The 21,203-nt window shown below is 49.1% G+C and overlaps 1 protein-coding gene across 1 annotated transcript in view; it reads left to right on the forward strand.

Annotated features, from left to right (window-relative positions):
- Window positions 1-46: 46 nt before the first annotated feature.
- Window positions 47-21,203, forward strand: part of DCLK3 (doublecortin-like kinase 3) — a 33,818-nt gene continuing 12,661 nt past the window's right edge. Inside the window, exons 1-2 of the mRNA XM_005877089.2 lie at window positions 47-235; window positions 15,892-17,750. Coding sequence (XP_005877151.1) covers window positions 15,942-17,750 — 1,809 coding nt within the window. The 5' untranslated portion in view covers window positions 47-235; window positions 15,892-15,941. The remainder of the gene's footprint in view (window positions 236-15,891; window positions 17,751-21,203) is intronic.

Here is a 21,203-nt window from a genome sequence, read left to right on the forward strand (position 1 = left end):
GCCTCGGTGGGGGGTGGGAGCGCTTCTGTCTCCTGAACTTGAGACTCCGCTCCGTGCGGGGTGGGGAAGCGGTGCCCGACCCGCGGGGGTGCCCGGAGTGCAATGTGCGTGTGTGCGCGCCGGCGCGTCTACACCAGCTGAAACTCGCTTGCTCGGGGATAACGCTGTCCGGAGCTGGTTCTCCTCTCTCGCCAGCCAGAGGGGCTCCCCGAGAAACGCGTGGGCATCTTGCGAGGTGAGGTGGACTTCAGAGGGGAGGGCACCAAGAGGGAGCTGGCATTTACCGAGCGAGCGAGCGTCTCACCCTGCCCGGTGCCTTCCCTAAAGGTGACCTCATTTCATCCACTGCACAAACCTGAGCGCGGTTTTCTCCGCTGAGAGAGCGGAGGAGCCCGGACTCCCGACTTGCCCAAGGCCACATGGCCCGGAGCGGTGGAGCTGGGATTTGAACCCAGGGCTCCAGAGCTCGCTGACCCAGCTAAAGGCAAGGAAACTCTCCTTAGAACTAGGTAAAGAAACACGCAGAGGACCATCAGGAAAAAGGATAGAGGCAAAGCATTTGGGAATTAACAGGAAAAAATGAGTTGGTGAAATGTCCCATTAATTAACCACAATTATAGGAGCGCATTTACACGGCCTTCCACGTCTGGCTCTGGGGGCGGTGTTGTGAGGTGGGCAGAGGCGGCTGGGGACACCTTTTCAGCGTACCCACCTGTTGGGAGTGGGGGGTGAGAAGTTGTGGAGGGAACTCAGTTGTTATTCATCCCCAAGTTAGTCATCCCTCTACCTCCCCCCCTCCCTGTTGGCCCCATTTCCTTTCCTTGAGGTGTTGTCCGGGATGACAGCTGTCACGTTGAAGCTGGGTCCTGCCTTCATCATTGGCTCTCGGGGAGGATACTGGCCTTCGGTGGTCCTGTGCGTGGGTGACTGTTAGGAGCTGTGAAGCTGGTCCCGTTACTGCCCGCACAGCTGATCTGTGGGGCTGGTGTTGCGTGAACGATCGTGGTCACAATCAGTGGGGCATCTAGAGCAGTAGCCACGCATGGCGCTTATCCATGGGGCAAGATAGCAAGAAATGGGCCCCAGGAAATAAAAAAGGAAAGAGGTGTTGGGTTTGCCTGGCAGCACCACCTCAGAAAAGCACTTCAGTTCAGTATTTGGATTGCTTTGGGCGGTGCCCTCAAATGTTCCACTGGGGAAAGAACGGAAGCAGGACACGACTTCTGAAAGATGCTCTGTCACTCATCCCGTTTAGGTCTGAAAGGTCGTTGGGTCAGGGTCTTCGATGGTGAGCTCAAGGAAGTGCAAGACTGGTAAGGGTCCTGCCTGAGAACCCCACGGGGCCTCAGAATGACAGAGATGGAGTCTCGCGTTATCATGGCCAACACTTTGGCAAAACTTGGAGAAAGAAATATTGGACAGCCCTAGCTGGTTTGGCTCAAAGGATAGAGCATCGGCCTGCGGACTGAAGGGTCCCAGGTTTGATTCCGGCCAAGGGCACACGCCTGGGTTTCGGGGCTCGATCCCCAGTGGGGGGCGTGCAGGAGGCAGCCAATCAATGATTCTCTCTCATCATTGATGTTTCTGTCTCTCTCTCCCTCTCCCTTCCTCTCTAAAATCAATAAAATACATTTTTTTAAAAAGAAATATTGGATAGTGGACTGTTGCAGATGCTTCGTGCTACGCTGCATTTCCTCAGAGACCTTTGCCACCTTTGTGCGCATCGGTACCCTGGTCCCAACTGCCAGCCCCTCCTCTTCGTTGGAGGATGACCTTGGGCTGCTGGAGTCAGCTTGTCTGGAGGAAGGAACTGAGAGCAAGGAGTGCCTGGGAATGGACATCTCCCCTGGGGGCAGCCCCTGACCAATGACTGAGAGGTGCTGGAGTATAAATAGTCCGGCTCCCTTGCCCTTGGTTGGGACACTGGAGACGTAACATCCTTTGTCTCCAGAGACGCATGGTGGAGTTGTGTCAGTTGACCTCCATGGGTCTTTGCTGGGCTTGCTTTTCTTCCTTCTCTCACTTCTTTACTCCCCTACCAGTTTTTTCCTAGTGATACTTCCTAATAAAACACTTTCATGGGGATTCTTATTCCAGGATCTGATTCTAGAGAACAACACAAAAAACATGGACCCTCTCACTCTCAACATCATTTCTCTCCCATGGGATCCGAGTAAAACTGTATCATTAATCTTGGGTTAGCTGTGCTGGCCCGTAGAGAGCCTTTGTACGCGTTCTCACAAGGTGCCTCCTTCCGGGCAGAGGGCGCCCTGTGCCCAGGCACGGGATGAGCAGGGAGGGGTTCAGCACCCGTGAACCCCCTCATCTTTGTGCCCAACAGAAGGGGTGGCATGGTGCTTGGGCGCCCTGCTCAGAAAAGCAAAACCAAGTTGGTACCCCACTATTCTGAGCCTCAGAGTTGCTTAGTTGTCCTAAGATCTCATTTCTTGGCTTCTCTCATCCCTCTTTTTCCAAGTTCAAGGAATCCCCCCCCCCCACGTTTTCCTAAATATTTGAATATTTTAGGCCCTTGTTTTGCTTTTTTCTGGTGCAATGTTGAGCTGGTTTAATGTCTCAGCTTCTTTCTAAAGCCACTAAGTGGGAAGAAAAGGCTGTCTTGGCCAGTGGACCCACCACACCACAGACTGCAGGGGGGTGGTACCTGGTCAGAGAGGGTGGGCAGGTCTCCACCCGCCTGGCCTTCCAGGAGGCCTCTGCCGGACATGGGTTCACTGTGTCAGGGTTTGGATGGGCTGCTGTAGGCAGAGGCTCTTGCCTGATGAGGTTTCCTTTCCTTGCATCCATGGGGCCATGATATCTGGTGTCAGTTTCCCCACCTTTTCCTTGGTGGCCTCCGGTTAGTGGCTAAATTTGGCCCATCTGGTGGTAAAGCATGTGGGGGAGTTCTTTGGAAAGGATTTTTTTTAAGCTACCTGGTAATGTAGGTCAGAAGAGGGAAATACCAGGAGAGTGGGAGAGTGGGGAAGAAGACGGCTGTCCTGGGAGTCAGGGATGCGAGGGCTCTGGCACCCGTTTGCCCAATGAAGCACACACGTTTTTGTCTCCCACGGGTTTGAAGAAAGCCCCAGAGATCTGAGGCTTCCTGGTTTCCTGGGGCAAGTCGTTGACTTCTCTGGGAACCTCAGTGTCTTCACCTTTATTAACTTAATCATGATTGTCCAGCCAACCTCAGAGGGTTGTTTGATGATAAAAGGGAAAATCTTTTCATGGGCTCATCAACATTATCGAGCAAGCCCATAAAATCCGTACGCAGGAGAACCGGCAGTCTCTCTGGGACAGTGGTGTACGTGGAGGCCTCGTGGTGTGTCTAGTCAGGGATGGAGTAGAGAGAGCACCAGTTCAGTGGCTTTATGAAGGGATAGGGAGGTCTCCCGAGCTGCTTCGGCTGATCTCGAAGGTGGAGTGTTCACAGAACTCTGTAAATGGCAGGGTGCCATGTAATGTGTCATTTTGGGGGTTAGAGCTCTTGAGTCCATCAGAGCTGCCTTCACATCTTGGCTCTGAAACTTCAAAGCTGTGTGATTCTGAGCAAGGTACTCAACCACTCTGAGCCTCTGTTTCCTCATTGATAAAATGGGCATGATCATGTTCTGAGAATTTAGTGAAGTGAAAGCTCTTAGCAGATATTATTGTAAATGAAAGTATTATTTTCAAGTTACCCTTTAGGCGGAAGAGATCCTGTCTGGGTTCTTATGAATTTGGTATGCTATGTGCTACGCCACCTGAGTTGTCTGATGGCTCAATGCTCTCAGCCGTTTCCTCGCTCGATATTTAGTCCGATTTGTTATTTTTCTCATTAGCCTGTGACAGTTAAAAAAATATTTCTTGTTGCCTCCTACATCATCAATGCAAGAATACGTACGGTGAAATAATGTGGCAGCACTTGGTCATCACGTGGTCATTCAGATGATCCAGAATACGTTTCATTGATTTTCTATTGATGATCTTTAAAAAGGTGATCATGAAAATGGAAGCACAAAGTTAAGCGGGAAATAATTTTAGAGAACATCTGAACCCCCTAGAATATGTGCGAGGCTCCCCCAGAATTTGAGAACAGGTGGAAGTCCACCAGACTGTTTCCTGAAGGGGAGATGACCCGCTTTGTGGTTTAGAGACATCACTTTGTCCAGGTGTGTGGGTAGGGGAAGGGGAGGGGGAGGAAGGCCGGAGACAGATGGGTCTGGTCACATGTGATGAGGGTGGGCTCTAAGGCAGTAAGTAGTTAAGGTGCCATATTTGAGAGGCATATTGGAGGTGGAATCCACAGGACTGGGAGATTGACCGGATGTGGGAGGTGAGGGAAGAGAAGAGGAGGTAGAGATGATGCTTAGTCACGGGGATCTGGGCAGTTGATGGTGCCACTGACCAGGATGAAGACCACACGTGTCCACAGGAGGAACGGGAGAGCTCAAGGCCAGAGCTGTGTTCAGCCACATTCATCACCCCACCTTTCCTCACTGACTCGAGTGTTCCTAAACCAATTTCTCAGGAACTGCTGCATTTTGTGGTGTCTATTTTTGGGGGATACTTAATTAGCATTCATTTGGGCGATTTGAGGTGCTTTGCTAGCCTTTCTGTTGTGTCTGCTGGAGAGGGTCCTAGCGACCTTTTGCCTAATTAAGCACACACTTTTTTTGTATTCCACATGTTTGGAGAAAGTGAAAAACATTGAGAGAAGTGTGGACGGTTCTGAGTTAGAAGCTGTCATAGTATGTCACGTGAGATTGGCTGTCTGCCTTCAGTTTTGAAGAGCACCAACAAGCAACTTTCCACTCTGTGTTTTTGGACTCAGATGCTCAGCATTCTCCAAGGAGACAGCAGACCTGGTGCAGGTTAAATAATCTCTGGGGAATTACGTAACAGGGAACGTGGAAAGTCAGCACTCTGGGGAGGTGGGGAGCAGAGAACACGAGGTCACCCAATCAGACAAACAACAATTTCACAAACTGCCTTGGCTGGTATGGCTCAGCTGGTGGGGTCTTGTCCGTGCAGCGAATGATTGCTGGTTTGATTCCTGGTCAGGGCACATGCCCGGATTGCCGGCTTGATCCCCAGTAGGGGGTGTGCAGGAGGCAGCCAAATCGATATTCCGCTTTCACGTAGATGTTTCTTTCTCTCTCTCCCTCTCCCTTCCTCTCTCTACCTCTAAAAATCAATAAATAAATCTTAAAAAACGTTGCAAACTGGAAACAAATCCTTGGGGTCGCTAGAGTGAAATCACGTGTTACAGTTTTCAGCATTAAATAATTTAAACGGTAACTTGGTGTTTCCTCTTTGTATGAATTATTAACCTAATGCACCAACTGTTGGAAGCCACGTGAGCTGGCAGTGGCTTTGACCCTGATTGCTCTCGCTCATGACAGACTTCTACTTGTCTCTTGGCCTTGGTACAGGCATCACCTTCATGGCAGAGCCCGCGCGGACCCCCAGGGAGACGTGTAGTGCCCCTGCTGCATCTCTTAGGAACTTGTGATAAACGCTTCAGAAGCAGGTGCTTACCTGTCACCCCCAGAGACCACATACTACTTGCCTTTTCATCTTGGGATCCCCCCAAAGTAGCAGGGCATTTTCCCCACCAGCCCTCTCCACACCATGAGCTAGTCCAGGGCACCTGTCAAGAAGCATCGTTGGTCTCGGGGCAGGTTGGAGGAGGAGATTTCCCAGCAATAATAGCCGTGGTTTTAAGAGTATCCTTGCAAGAATAGATTGCATGAAGCTGGTTGTTCAGTTTATTCCAGATGCCGAGTTGCTTTCAGATTGGCTGCAACCAGAATAATCCTCTGGAGTTTGCGTCTCTACATCTGAGGCAGAGACAGTTGGTGCTCCCCAGATACCATGTGCTCCTCTTCTTTAGCAGATGCTCTCATTCCCTGCCCACAGTCCCTGTTCTGACAGTTGCCCTGCAATCCACGGCAGCCCTTTTTGAGAGCTTTCTCTGGGGCAGGGGCATGGTTGGCTCATTCTTGGGGCAACTACTAGGATGATGAGGTTGATTTGTTACCGCAGCAGAGCTGAGCCTATGTTGACTAATACGTCTTCAGGAACTGAGCTCTGCCTCCCTGACTAAGCCCTCCCCAGCATACTCCATGCTCCAAGCAACTCTTAGTTCAAGGACCTGAACACACCAAACGGTGTGTCATTCTCAGGTAGAGCCAAGGCACTGCCTTCATGTCTCTCCCACTGCTCGGCAACCTTGGAGGATCTGAGCTGGAGGAAAGCTGCTCAGTCCAAATGGGAATTCATAGGAACAAGAGGCTTTACTATGGAAGCCACTGAGCTTCTTGGCATTTATTGGTTGTGGCACCTTCCTACCTGACCCACGGCATCAGCACTGTCTGTCCCTTTGGGGGTGCCAATATGTAAGTCAGCCCATCAACCACTTGCATTCTGTAGGACACAGAAGAACTCGGGATCGTTTACTTGTGTTCTCCTTTAATGTTTCTAATTTCCAAAACTTCTCCTCTCTTCAGTGGTTTGATTTATATTAAAGTACAATTTATTTATGTTTGGCTATGGCTCTTTTTGGTTTATTCTCACCCAAGGACATTTTCCCATTGATTTTTAGAGAGAGTAGAAAGGAGAAGGAGAGACAGAGAAAGAGAAACATCGATGTGAGAGAGGCACATCAATGGTTGCCTCCTGCACACGTCCTGACCAGGGCCAGGGATTGAGCCTGCAACCAAGGTATGTGCCCTTGATCAGAATCGAACCTGGGACTCTTTAGTCCTTGGGCTGCTGCTCTATCCACTGAGCCAAACCGGCTATGGCTGGCTATGGCTTTTAATTAATATGACATTGTTTTGACATATACTTGTGAAATAAAAATCCAAGTTCATTTTATCTCCAAATTAATAACCAATTGTTTCAATCTTGAATAAAAATTATTTTTACCTTCCTGATGAGCTTGTAATGATCTTTTATTATACATTAGATTCTCATGTCGAGAAGTATCTATTTTGGGGTTACAGTTTTCTTTTTACTTAAATTCAGCTATTCTTGTATAAGTACCAAGATGCTGTAATTATAGCTCTGTAATATATTTTACTATGTTCATTACTCATTACTCATTTCTCTTCTGTCTTCCCTCAACAATCCTATTAGTGCATCACACCGACAAATTACAATGGGAAAGAATTGATGTGTTCAGCTCACTAGGACTTCACATTCTGGAATGGACAGTCATTGAATTGGATCTTCTATGTCCTCTCTCAGTTTTGTAGTTTTCCTTATGTTGATCATATACGTTTCTTGCTAACGTCATTCCTAGGAATCCTTTTTACGTTGACATTACACATGTTCTTATTTTTAAGTTGTATTTTTCCAACTGGTTATTGCTATTATGTAGGAAAGCGTAATCTATATGATTAAAAATTTTGGCTTTATAGTTTGTCCACTTGCTAATGAGATTTAGAAGTAAAAACATACAAAGCTATTTCATGACGTTCCATGTACTCTAATAGTCTTTGCAGGTAGTGCAGAATAAACAGATAGAGACATTCTAGAACTGAAATAAATCCGGGGAGAGAGAGAAAAGGATACAAGGAGTTGGGCTGCGTAGGAATCAGAGGGTCCCACCCACACTGCAGGTGCAGAGTTACAGATGCCTGACAACAAACAGCTTGGGTTCGTCCTGTTTTCTCGTTGAGACATAATCGCTTACGACTTTCAGCGTTGCTTGTAGGTGTCTCCGACAGTCCTAGACATCACTGGCCCCCACATCATAGTCTTCCCTTCGCCAGCTGACACTTGTTGGTAAGAACATGTTTATATTTGAGTCTGGATAATAAAAGATAATGTCAGGACGCCGGTTCTTCAGTGATACTGAAGACAGGCCTGGCAGGTCAGACTGGCTAATGGAAAACCAAATAAAAGGCCGCCACAGCCCTGCTCAGTGTCTCACCTTGAGTTCAAGTTATGATAACCCCAATCATTGGACATACTGATTTAAAGAGAAAAAAGAAACAGAGAGACACCAAGTGGACTAGATGGAGATGAAGCTCCTTTTCCTTTTCTTTTTTAAAAATATATTTTTTATTGATTTCAGAGAGGAAAAGAGAGAGGGAGAGAGAGATAGAAACATCAGTGATGCGAGAGAATCACTGACTGGCTGCCTCCTGCACACCCTCTACTGGGGATTGAACCGCAACCTGGGCATGTGCCCTGACTGAGAATGGAACCGTGACCTCCTGGTTCATGGGTCGATGCTCAACCGCAGAGCCATGCGGGCTGGGCTCCTTTTTCTTTCTGGAACTGGGAGTCAACAGATGCAGACCTCCCAGGGTCGCAGACCCCCCAGCAATCTCATGAGGAGGGCTCTCCTGAGTAGGAGGTTACACATGTGCTGTGTGCTGGCTATTAGGACCGTGTAGTCCTTTCTTTTAATGCCATTAATATTACTTTAGAACTCAAAGTAATTATAGCTCTGTAATATATATGTAAGAACAGCATAACTGAAGATGTCTCGGAGGTCTTGAAGATGATGATCTTTTTCAAGCATGTCCTGTGGCGTGAAAGGAAAACAGGCGTCCCCCACTCACATTAAGTCACATTAAGGGGAAATAGAGAATAAGTCAGCTCCCCTCCCCAAGAACCAGTGGGGTGACCCCTGTGGTTCCCTTGTTCTCTGCCACATTTATGAGTTCGTTGCTTTTTTCCAGTGGCTTTGTCTACAGTACAAAGCACGGCAGCCGACAGCCAGGTGGCTGCCTGGTGCTCTTTATTTTAGTTGCACTTTCCCATCACAAGTACAAAGGAGGTGTGTTTGAGAAGCTGTTTTCAGAAGGGAAAGGAGTGTTCCTGCGGAGGTGGAGAGGGCTGGGTTAGGAGACAGGCTGGTGTCTCTTTATCCTGCCTGCAGGGTGTTCTCCCGGCCATAAACACAATGGGTCCATGCTCAACCACACCGGCTGGGCTCCTTTAAGTAGGCTTAAGTGAGGATGTTAATAAAGAAAAAAGTATACATTTGATGGATTTTTACTCTCTTCAGAAGAGGGATTGGGGTTTTAAATATCAGCCCATCCCAAGTAGAGGGAGAAAAGGAGAGTTTTATATTTTTCATGCTGCCTTCAGTAAGTGTCAAACATTCTCAGCGGTTTCTGGCTATCTGGAGGCTGGCACTGTGTTTTTTTAACCTACAATTAACTACCATTTACTAAAAATTCAAGCAGTAATAGGTCTATTGTTTCATAACTATTCATTCATTCATAGATAGAGAGCTAGGAAGAGAGAGAAACATTAATGTGAGAGAGACACATAGATTGGTTGCCTCCCACACATACCCCGACCAGGGCTGGGGTAAAACCTGTGACCAGGTACATGCCTTTGACCAGGAATTGAAGCCTCAACCCGTCAGGACTCAGGTAGATGCTCTAACCACTGAACACACCGGCCATGGCTACCTTTTTTTTTTTTAAATATATTTCATTGATTTTTTACAGAGAGGAAGGGAGAGGGATAGAGAGTTAGAAATATCGATGAGAGAGAAACATCGATCAGCTGCCTCCTGCACACTCCCCACTGGGGATGTGCCCGCAACCAAGGTACATGCCCTTGGCTGGAATCGAACCTGGGACCCTTCAGTTTGTAGGCCGACGCTCTATCCACTGAGCCAAACCGGTTAGGGCCGTTTGTTTTTAATGAAACATGAGAGGAAGGATGGCTTCTACTGAAGAATTTGGAAAAAAAAAAAAAGCTCCTGAACACTCAGTGCTCGTTCTTATTTTAAAATGCAAAGGCCTTTCATAATTTTGGGCAGTGGTGTGGGTCTAGGTTCCTTAGAAGCAGAACCTCAGAGTAGCATTTTTGTGCACATGATTTTGCAAGGAGGGGGGAAGTCTGCTGTCAGGAGAAGGGAGCGAGGGGAGCAGGGCATGGTTGTACCCACAGGAGCTCTGGGGCATGCATTGCACCTCAGAGCTGGTCCCGCCTTTGGGTGAGGGGCTGGGCTTTTGTACCCTTCCCTGTACCCGTCAGCCAGTTATGGATCATGGGCTGCCCTCTGAAGGCTCATTTCGTGTGTCAGTCCCTGGGTGGAGCGGCTCCCAGCAGAGCGTAATTCCTGGGATAAGTGAGCAGTGGCGGCCCCTTAACAGCCAGCATTCGTAAGCGCTGGTGGGTGGGGCCGCTGCCTGGTGAGGGGCTGAGGGTGGGCACCTACAGCATCCACAGCTGTGCTGGCCTGTAGCGTGTTCCTTACTGAGTAGCTTTGGGGCAGGAACATGGGAAGTCCTGAGGACAGGGTTGCTTTGATCACCCAGCACGTTCTGATGATTACGCACTCAACGGGGAGGCTGTTTGCATTAACTGGATTTCCTGGTTTCTTTCACCCAACACCTGTTTGTGGCCAGCCCACCCCAGGCCTGGCGCCAGGTCTGTGTATTTGGAATCTTCCCAAGAAAAGCCCATTTATTTAGAAGAGCCCGTCCCTTCCAATTACATATTCTTGGCAAATGCTAAGAGACAGCATCACAAGGGAGACTGCAGAAGCTTCACCTCCACTCCTGGGGAAGCCAGATCTGGCACCGTGTACCCTCTCAGGGCTCCGAAGGCAGCAGTCTTTGTGAAAACTTTTACTTATAGGAGGCCCTCGGAAGGCCTGGGCTGTTTGAGGGACGATGTAAGTTCTGCCCTCTGGCGTTGGCTTCTCAGCAGAGGGGCTGGCTTCTCAGCAGAGGAGCTGGCTCGCCTTGGTGCCCCTGTTGGTGATCTGCTTTAACCAGCACGCATGAGTGCTTCCCACAGGCAGGTCCCCTATGTCCATCATTTCGTTACGGTCTTCACAGCCACCTGGGAGCTGGGCAGGTGGGGGCCGTGCAGGCCCCATGCCAGTGAGGACATGGACACTGAGATGTAGGCCAGGCCCCTTGTGGCTCTGGCACTCAAGGTGGGTATTGGGGCCACTGCTAGAGCTCTGGGGTGCCTGTTGGATGCCTTTTGACAGCCAGGGTCATGGTACATGACTTTCCTACTTTTAAAATATACACATATATTTTAAATTGATTTCAGAGAGGAAGGTAGAGAGAAAGATAGAAACATCAGTGATGAGAGAGAATCATTGATTGGCTGCCTCCTGTATGCCCCCTACTGGGGGTCAAGTCCGCAACCCGGGCATGTGCCCTGACTGGGAATCAAACTGTGACCTCCTGGTTCATAGGTCGACACTCAACAACTCAACACTCAACCACTGAGCCATGCCGGCTGGGCTCCTACTTTTAAGTAAGAGGAAACCCAAGCCCAGTTTGAACTTCCTAAAAGAAGAAAAGTTTGCACCACAATCTGCTTTACCCCAACATCACTCTTCTTTGTTTAGAATCTTAAAACACTTTGGGGAGTTTGTTTTTTTAGATCAGTGTTTTTTTAGAACACTGTGGGGACATCGGGGGAAAGCTCACTTGTTTATTGCCAGCTGCAGGAACACTGTGTGACTTTATTTTGTCCAGTTGGGGTTCTGGCTGGCTTAACAATTAGGACACAGCTAAACGGAGGCTGCTTTGCTGGGGTATCGATGCCCGTGGATGGGCCTGTGTTCTGCTCCATTTCCTCTGGATGATCCTGTGAGCTTTGCTTTATTTCGTGATTAAAATGACATCCCTACACCCGTCTGAGCCATTGTTCAAGAAGATTGAGGATCTATGGAAGGACTGTTTCAGTTTTTACTAACTAGCTGTGTAGCCTTGGGCTGATTGCTTACCCTCTCTGGTCTGCAGGTGCATTTGAAAATTGAGGGCGGTGGGCTACTGGCCCTTTCATTTCTAACTTGCAAAGATTTTCACTCGCTCAGCCTTTGTGTCTAGAACACGGATCCTCCTTAGAATTCTCCTTTGCATCCTGCTTAGATTGGATTGCTGCCCTTAATTTTATTGAAGGATATTTACAAAGGATATATTTTTCAACATAAGCAATTTTCCCCATGAATCCACAATCAGTCATATAAATGACCATGTCTTGAATATTTATGGAAAGTTCTTCCTCAGTGTACCTAAACCTCAGATAAATAGCACAGGGGAAGCTATTAGTTTATTTATTTCTCCTTGAGTCAACTTTGGTAATATGTATCTTTCATGGAATCCGTCCATTTCATTTAAGTTGTCTTATTTATGAGCACAAAGTTATTCATAATATTCCCTTATTATTATTTTACATAAACAGGCTCACTGTGTTTTTCAAATGTGTATTCTCTCCTGAATATGAATGAAAGCTATATATCTTTTGGACACATTTCTTCTCCCATAGTTTTCTTTGCTATTTAATTTTATGTTGTACGTTAAGGTTGTGTTTTATTTTTGTTTTGTTTTAATCCTCACCGGAGGATATGTTTTTATTGATTTTAGAGAGAAAGAGAGAGAGGGGGAGAGAGTGGGCGAGAGAGAAAGAGGGAGAGAAACATCGATATGAGAGAGAAAGATTGATGTGACAAACATTGATGGGTTGCCTCCTGTACACTCTGCCCCAACCAGGGGTCGAACCTGAAACCTGTGTATGGGTGCTGACCGGGAATTAAGCCAACCGGTCACCCTATGACTCCAACCAACTGAGCCCCACCGGCCAAGGCCATGAAGGTTGTCTTATCCAGAAGTCAAAATCATGCAAAACCACAGACCCTTTGCCTCCTCTGTTCTGTACAACAATAAGTGGTAGATGTGTCTGCCTGCCCCTCAGATAGGCATCTGGTACGTGAGGGTGAGAGGTTTCAGGGCCCAGCACGGACACATGGTTCAGAGATTCCCAAGGTCTTCACATCAGTCTCAGATCTGCCCAAACCAAGGCATGAAGATGGAGAAATGAGATAGATGGGCTCATCTTTCCACACAGAAGATGGAGGAGTGCTTTTTGAGTGATTTCTGCAGCCTCACCCATAGGGGTGGATGGATCATGGAAATAGTCAGCTAGTACAGTGTTTGCATGTTGTTGTGACACCGGTCGGTGGAGACAGAAAGGAAAACATGGTGAAGTCTTGTGGGCATCAGTCAGCTGCAGACTGGCCCCAGGGGGGTGTCCTCACCTCTCCCCCTCCGAAGGAATGTCTCCAAAGAGCCAACCTGGACAGCGCCGGGAAAAGCAAAACTCGGCCCAAGTCACAGTTATCGTGAATCTCTGAGCTGCCACAGACAGTGGGGATTAAAAATCCAGGGCATAGGAAACAGCAGCCGGCCTGGGAGCCCTGCCCTCTTGGAATTTTACTGAGTGAGCGGTGATCCCCCAGGGATGAGCAGCGACCCCCCAGGGATGAGCAGCGACCCCCCCAGGGATGAGGTCGTGGGTGAGCTGGGAGTGTTGGGAGGAAACAGTAAACCCAGGGGTGAGACAGAAAGATAAGCTGTTCTCCACCCCCCCTCCCCGCCCCCCGGGAAGCTTCGGGCAAAGGGAACCAGCATCAGGTGTCTCGAGGACAACACCAGGGCCAGGGCGGCACCTGGAGAGGCTCCCCACAGTGGCCCACGCGGGCAAAAGGGAGCATAGAGGCTTCATGTGCCGGAATGACCGGAAGTGGGCAGAAGGGTCCGTCTGGAGGAAAGCTGGCAGGGAGAACTGTGATTGTGATTGTGGTCACCGGATGTCCGAGGCCTTGGCAGCCCTGGGAGCAAACGAGGCCGCGTTAATATTAATGTCCAGCGTTGAGTCCCAGTGGCTGCACCTGCTCCCACGGGACCTCAGCCAGTGTCCTCGGAATCCCCAGGGCAGGATGTCACCTGTGCTCAGGTACACCAGGGCTCCTGTTCTTCCTTGGTCATTCTATCACTCCTCACGGCCCCTCCCCTTGCTGTTCCCTGGCTGTCAGTGTGTCCTCAGGGCCCCACATGGCCGCACCCCCACCCCCAGGGCCTTGGGACCGGGTGCGGCTTACTCTGGGCTTACTCTGTTGTACCTCATCACCTGGGTCCCAGCGCCTCCCACAGGCTTTTGAAACACTGCTCCCTCTCCTCCATCCTGAACCCTGGGCATGTGCCCTGACCGGGACCTTCTGAGCCATGACCTTCTGAATCCTAGGTCGATGCTCCACCACTGAGCACATGGCCGGGCTGTATTGAGGGTTTTACTCTGAGACGCACCATAGGAATAACAAATGAGAACACGGGTTCCTTTGCGCACATACATTGGAAGGTCACCTTCCTTGGCACCCTTCAATCTTTCCATTGAGGAAACACAAACTAGTATGACTCCTGGAGCCCTCTCTCTCAGCACCAACTCTCTCCGACAAATACGGAGGCAGACTACAGAGCACGAGAAGAAAAGGAATAACAGATGCCCATAAATAGTGCCACTGTCAGCGGGATGGTTAAGCTCATAAATCTATGGCACGTGGGAAGATCAGTACCAGCCACCACTTGTCATCTACTCTGACACCTGTGTCTAGATGGAAATCATCGCAGAACAGATTGTATGTTATAATTAAAAAATGGAAAAAAACGTTCTGGGTAAATATGCTCGGTCAAGTTGCCCATCCTGGCACAACAGGAGTCTTTGCCACAATTCAAATGTTCTTCAAAAGTCACTTGTAGCTTCTTTTTCAAGGAGGCACAGGCGGCAGGTTCCTACACGTAGGACATGACATATGGATCCTGTGGGGTCACTTGAATAACTCCCCGCCCACCCTCATGGTCGAGCTGCTCTACACATTCGGTCATTTTCCTCTTTCCTTTCCTGACCTGGAGAGGAATGGAAATCAAACCGCTTTTTGTCTCCTCTAGTCTATTCTGGCTGGGTACAGTTGATCAGGAAACACAGAGTCTTGGTTTATTCATTTATTCAGTTTATCTGGAAATACAAGGAGAATGAACAAAATGCTCTGAACATTAAATAATGGTTTCTTTCCTTCCTTTTTTTTTTAAATAATGAGAGAAAAAACCTTTTGGAGGAGAACTTTCTAGATGTAGACTGAAATTGTCAACTGTTTTTTTTTAACCCCCCAGGGCAAGAAAATCCCAATCAGAGCTTTAAATACCAACCCCGTTGTTTGTCCAGGAGCTCTGCGAGGCCAGGTGAAGCTGTGCGCAGTGGGGTTCTACCTTCTCAATAGATTACGTTACTACCGATGAAGTGATCATACAATTAGATGGTGTAGACAGGATTGGTAGCTGCCAATTACTATGCCCTGTGTGTTAAGTCCTCTAAGTAAATTGTATTCATTTTGTTATTTATTCTTCACAAAAGTCCTGGGAGGAGAGTGTTAGCATCCCGACTTCATAGATGAAAAGACTGAAATGTTAGTACTTTGCCCAAGTTCACACACACAGTCAGAGGCCATGCCAGGATTCAAAGCCAGATCTGTCTCAAACTGTGACATAACCTCTTCACAGACTGCCTTACCGTGAGTGGGTTGAAAGTCAAGCTGAGAAAAGTTGAGGTGGGTGAGATTAAGGTTCTTTAAAGTTCCAGAATGTTCTTATCTCTTATTGGTATTTCCTGGGTAGAAAACCTTGGACCTTTTATCTCAGTTGTGGATCCTTGAAGGTCACTTTAGGGAGCAGGAGTTGTGTTCTCAGGGTCAGGCCTTGCCTAGAATGGGCTCCTGAGGGGTGGTCCAACCTGGGGGGGTCCCTGGGAGGCCTACAGGAGCCACCTCAGGCCCAAAGCAGATTCTATTCCACACTCCTGGTCTCTCACAGAGGAGACAGCGATTAGACCTAAAGTATGAAGGCCCCATCATTTCAAGCAGATCCTCAAAGGTTACTGGTTCTATTAGAGAACCACTAACCTTTAGGAGAGTCTTGCTGAAGGTCAAAGGCTCCTTGAACCCATATTGACTAATACTGTGTTGTCCTTTTCCTCTGGCAGGACAACCTTTTATCTCAGTTGTGGATCCTTGCTGAAGGTCAAAGGCTCCTTGAACCCAATCTTGACTAATACTGTGTTGTCCTTTTCCTCTGGCAGGACATCGAGGCCTATGTGACCATTCGCTAAAATATCTAAGCTCGAGACTCATGGAGCGGAAGCTGCAGGGCACGTGGCTGCCTGCTGGCCGGGGGCACGTGGAGAGACCGTGCCTGGGCCCCTGTGGCTCCCTGGTGCCCGTGTTCAGCTCTCAGCACGGCCTTCACTGCATCCACGCCGAGAACAGCGCCCTGAAGCCCAGGGTCGTGACCGTGGTGAAGCTGGGTGGGCACCCCCTGCGCAAGGTCACCCTGCTCCTCAATCGGCGCTCGGTGCAGACCTTCGAGCAGCTCTTGGCGGACGTCTCGGAGGCCTTGGGCTTCCCACGGTGGAAGAGTGATCGCGTGAGGAAACTGTTCAACCTCAAGGGCAGGGAGATCCGGAGCGTCTCTGATTTCTTCCGGGAAGGGGATGCCTTCATTGCCATGGGCAAGGAACCCTTGACGTTGAAGAACATTCAGGCGGCCATGGAAGAGCTGTACCCCAGCAAAGCCCGGGCCCTGACGCTGAGCCAGCAGAGCAGGGTCCCTTCTCCGAGGCTGAGAAGCAGGCTCTATAGCAAGGCTCTGAAAGGGGGACACCACTGTGGGGAGGCTGAGCCGGCCAAGAGCTGCGGTGAGGCTGCCGGGTCCAAGGCAGCCATCAGACGGCAGGGGAAGACCCCCATGGAGCCGGGGCTGGAGGACGGGGCGAGGGCCCAGAAGACGTGGGTGAGGGGCGCACGGGAGCCTGAGCCCGGTGGCAAGCCGCCCCGGGAAGCCCCCGTCGAGAGACATGGCAGCGGGGAGAAGCACCTGGGCGTGGAGATCGAGAAGACCTCGGGGGAAATCATCCGGTGTGAGAAGTGCAAGAGAGAGAGGGAGCTTCGGCAGAGCCTGCAAAGGGAGAGGCTGTCCCTGGGCACCAGCGAGCTGGACCTGGGCAAGGGCCCGCGCTATGACGTGGACAAGCTGGTGAGGACCAGGAGCTGCAGGAGGTCCCCCGAGGCCCAGTCTCCAGGCGGGGAGGACGGGTGGCAGGGTGACGGCCACAGGAGCAGGCCCAGGAACCCCACTCAGGAGCTGAGGCCCAGCAAGAACACGGACAAGAAAGAGGACGCAGACCCCAAAGGTCAGGAAGGTCAGCCGCAAGGAGCAGCCAAGGCTAAGAAGGATGTCACGGAAGCCCAGCCCGTCAGAGAAGAGGGGCCGCGGGATGGGAAGAAAGATGCCAGGAATAAGCATGGTGGCTGGTTCCTCAGGGAGCACCCAGCCGACCCCGAGAAGCCGCCCAGGACCCGAGGGGAGGAGCAGGAGGCAGAGAAGGAGAAGAAGCCACCTGTGACCGGCGGGAGAAAGATGCTTCCCAGAGATGACCAACCCGCAAGGGTAGAAAAGGAGCCCAAGATGAGGGCAGAGGAAAGCAAGCCAGAGAGGCCCGGTGGCCGGAAGCGGCGGCCCGCGGGCATCATCTCGGCCAACGTGGAGAAGCAGTACGAGACCGGCCGGGTCATCGGGGACGGCAACTTCGCCATCGTGAAGGAGTGCCGGCACCGGGAGACCAGGCAGGCCTACGCCATGAAGATCATCGACAAGGCCAAACTCAAGGGTAAGGAGGACATGGTCGACAGCGAGATCTTAATTATCCAGAGCCTCTCTCACCCCAACATAGTGAAGCTGCACGAAGTGTACGAAACGGACACGGAGATCTACCTGATCATGGAGTACGTGCAGGGCGGGGACCTTTTCGATGCCATCATAGAACACGTGAAGTTCCCAGAGCGCGACGCCGCCCTCATGCTCATGGACTTGTGTAAGGCTCTCGTGCACATGCATGACAAGAACATCGTGCACCGGGACCTCAAGCCGGAAAACCTCCTGGTAAGCCTGACTCTGCTGCCTCATGGCTGTTACCCTTCCGGCCAGAACAATACCTTTATGTTTATAACCTACTTGTTCCAGTGTTTAAGACCTAGGTTGTAGTTCATAAGTTGCTGACATAGATTGGTTTTGATGAGATTACTGAAAAAGAAACCTTCCAATTCAAATAAAATGGAATATGTTTCCTCATCCCTGTCAGGTGGACTGATCAGGTGGACTTGTTTCTTGGGCATTTGCACGAACTCTGGCCTAGGTATCGGGGTGTCCACTGGTAGCCATTTGCCCTGCAGGCTTGGTGTCCTCTCTCCCACTGAAACCACCCCTGACTCTTTTGGAGGTAACTTCCTGCCGCGAGAGTTCAAAAGGCTCACACTGCTGGAATCTGTGTGTGGAGTGGATAAGAGGCTGGTTGGTCCTGGAGTCAGATAACTGAGTTTTTAAAAAAAATTCTTTACTTTTTAAAAAAAATTGAATTTATTGGGGTGACATAGGTTAGTAAAATTTTATAGGTTTCATCAGATAACCTACTTAGAATCCTGGCTTTCTTAGTTGCTTGCTCTAGGGTTAGTCCTTCCCCTCTCTGGGCCTTAGTTTCTCGTTCATAAAAGAAAAATGACACAATAGCACCTGACTTGGAAGGTGGAAGGAGGACTGAGTGCAGGAGAGAGAGAAGCAGCCCTGACAGCTGGCAGCCGGCCTGGCACCCCCGCTCAGCAATGTGCTCTCCTACTGAAATAAACAATTTCACCGAACATCAGCATCAGCTAAGGCCACTCTGACCATGTTGGGTTAAGACAAATGCAAGATACCTTGTTAGTCATTTCCAGATGCAGATAGGAACATGATTGTCCAGACCACAAACATGGCCACATCTCCCCCTTCTGGCTACTGGGAGTGACTGCCTCACTTCATTCCTCCGGCCTTCTATTAAGAGTCACTACAGTGCCCAATCATAGAATCACTCCCTCTTCCTGACAGTATATGATATAGAGCAAAATCCTGCTTTTTTTTAGACCCCTCCCCCTAATCACCTAACATAGCCCAGGTGTTGCAATAAGTGTCTTGAACATCCTCTTCTTAGGTGCCTGGCTCCCAGGGCTGTGTGTGCTCCCTGTTGCAGTGAGTCAGTAGGCCCAGCGTGTTCCTGAACCAGAAGTGTGCTCCTGGAGGTCTTGTTAGGACAGCATACTTATCCCACTCTCTTCTTCATTGTCCTGACCACTGTCTGGTACAGCTGTATTTAATTTTCTGTTTTCTTTCTCTTACTGGGAAGAAAGTTCTAGGACAGTAGGAACTTGGTTCTATTCAGATTGTACCCTGAAACCTAGAACAGCTCTGTCACATGGTGGATGCTCATTAAATGTTAGCGGGATGAATGAATGAATGCAGACGTATCCTGCTGCCTGGGAAGTAGTGAGGATTCCATCAGTGGCAGCTGCCATCATTGTGATGACATCAGCATAACTCTGATGTTAAGGTGGGTATGGTGAGTCAGCACTCAAAGCCGGATTGCTGCAGGTAAAGCAATCGTGGATGGAGACGATGATCTTGATGAGTCATATTATTATGATTTATTTTTTGGTCAGAGAATTAGCCTGTTTCCTTTCATTTCCATGGCTGTAGACCCAGCCTGGAAACACCATCCCCATGCATTCATCTATCCGTAAACTGTTCCCCCCAGGAGAATGGAGCAATGAGTGAGTCAAGCTAATTATCTGGTGAAATGAGGTCTACCTTGGCCACTAAGTCAAGTAACCTTGTGTTTGCCCACATTCACAGAACTGTGGTCTGAATTACCATCAAATAACTCTTCTGTGAAAATTTCATTTTTGTGCAAGCAGAGTGCCCTCATCCTTTCTTCGCTTGCTTTTCGTTTGTCTTGTGGGTCTGAGCCCAAGTAATCTCCACATGTGATGTGCTACCCACTGTTCATTATGGCCACTTGGAACGGCAACAGAATAGTGTTCTTTAATGCCCCTCTGATGTTTCCCCCAATTGTCTCAGCAGGAGTGGGTCTGCCTAAGAGGCCTGGGCTGGTCTCATAAGCCAAACATGTTGGGCGTGTGTCTCCTAAAGCAGTAGCCCAGCTATACAAGTTCTCCGGGATGCGGGATGAAATCATTGACCTTCCAGGGTCATTTTCTGTCGGGGACAGCCACCTGAGCTTGCATTTTCTCCACAAGGTCCTGGAACCAGGCTGTCGAGCTGGCCCGTCTCTTGGGCAATAGAGACTCTCACTTGTGTGAAGGGACTTACTTGTCAGCAGTTTTTAAAATGGAAAGTCAGCACTGGTGTAGACTGCGTGGAGAAGTTCACTTCAGGAAGCAGAAAACTGCAAGGTACACGTTTAGTGCGGATAAGCTAACTGCCTCAGCGAAGTCACGTAGCAACTCTTCACGGATTTAACTGTCAGTCAGATGTGTTTTTAGTGCCCTTCAGGGCAGTGAAGTGTGTTTACGTGTTGTGTGTGTGTGTTGTATGTGTGTGTGTTCTGAGAGAGACAGAGGCAAAATTGGAGAGTAGCTATACTTTTTCATTCTAAATACAAGAGTTGTTTATGTGGAATAGATAAGTAACTCTTCTCCCCTGTGGATAATTTTGTCAGCTTGCATTTATAAAAATGAATAGACCTGTCATATTTATTCACCATTTGTCCTTTTTCTGGGTGAGTAAAGTTCAACGTATCGCTGTGTCAGGAGTCGAAATGCCATCTAATGTCAGTGCTGTTTGGTTTTCAGAAACATCTGGATTGTGTTGGATTTGACTATGGGCTCATTGTCTGGGCTTAGAAAGCTGTCATCTCTCAACTTGCTGATATGATAATGATATTGAAAACTCGCTGGGTCTTCTAAGGTTTAATCTGAGTAAATGTTTCCAGGGTGACAACTGTCCATCAGTTAATGTTCTCTGGTTTAGTCTGCTGCACTAGTGTTGAGCTTTGTATTATCAAAGCAATGGTTTCTTCCTTGAATGGCTGGTTACTGTCTGCATTAAGACCTGTATTTGCTAAGCTTAGAAAAATGATTTTGTGAGAACTGACTTTTGATTACATGGCTGATCGCAATTGTTGCTGCTTTTAGAGACTTTCTGAAGACACCGAGAGCTCTTAATGACGACAGCAAGCTTATTTTTGTTGTCTTAATCAACAGAAATATTTACATCTGATAATTGGGCTCTGGAATAAAAAATGCTAGGCCTATATTACCGAGTTTATTTCTACAGATCGCATCTCCTGACAGGATGCTAGCCCTCTTTCCCCCTTCGGGTTATTTAGACTCCTGAGATCTTGCAAAGGAAGTTTTAATTATGAGAGTTTCCTGCTTGCAGAAATGTCAATGTTAATTGCTTCTCCTGCCAGTGTGCGCTGGGCAGGGTTGGGATGTGCTGTGGGGTGTTGACCGGGCCCTGGGAGGAGGGGAGGAAGCAAACAGGAGCTGGAGAGGCGATGATGGC

The sequence above is a fragment of the Myotis brandtii genome, unplaced genomic scaffold (genome assembly GCF_000412655.1).
Source record: "Myotis brandtii unplaced genomic scaffold, ASM41265v1 scaffold506, whole genome shotgun sequence".
Classification (NCBI taxonomy): domain Eukaryota; kingdom Metazoa; phylum Chordata; class Mammalia; order Chiroptera; family Vespertilionidae; genus Myotis; species Myotis brandtii.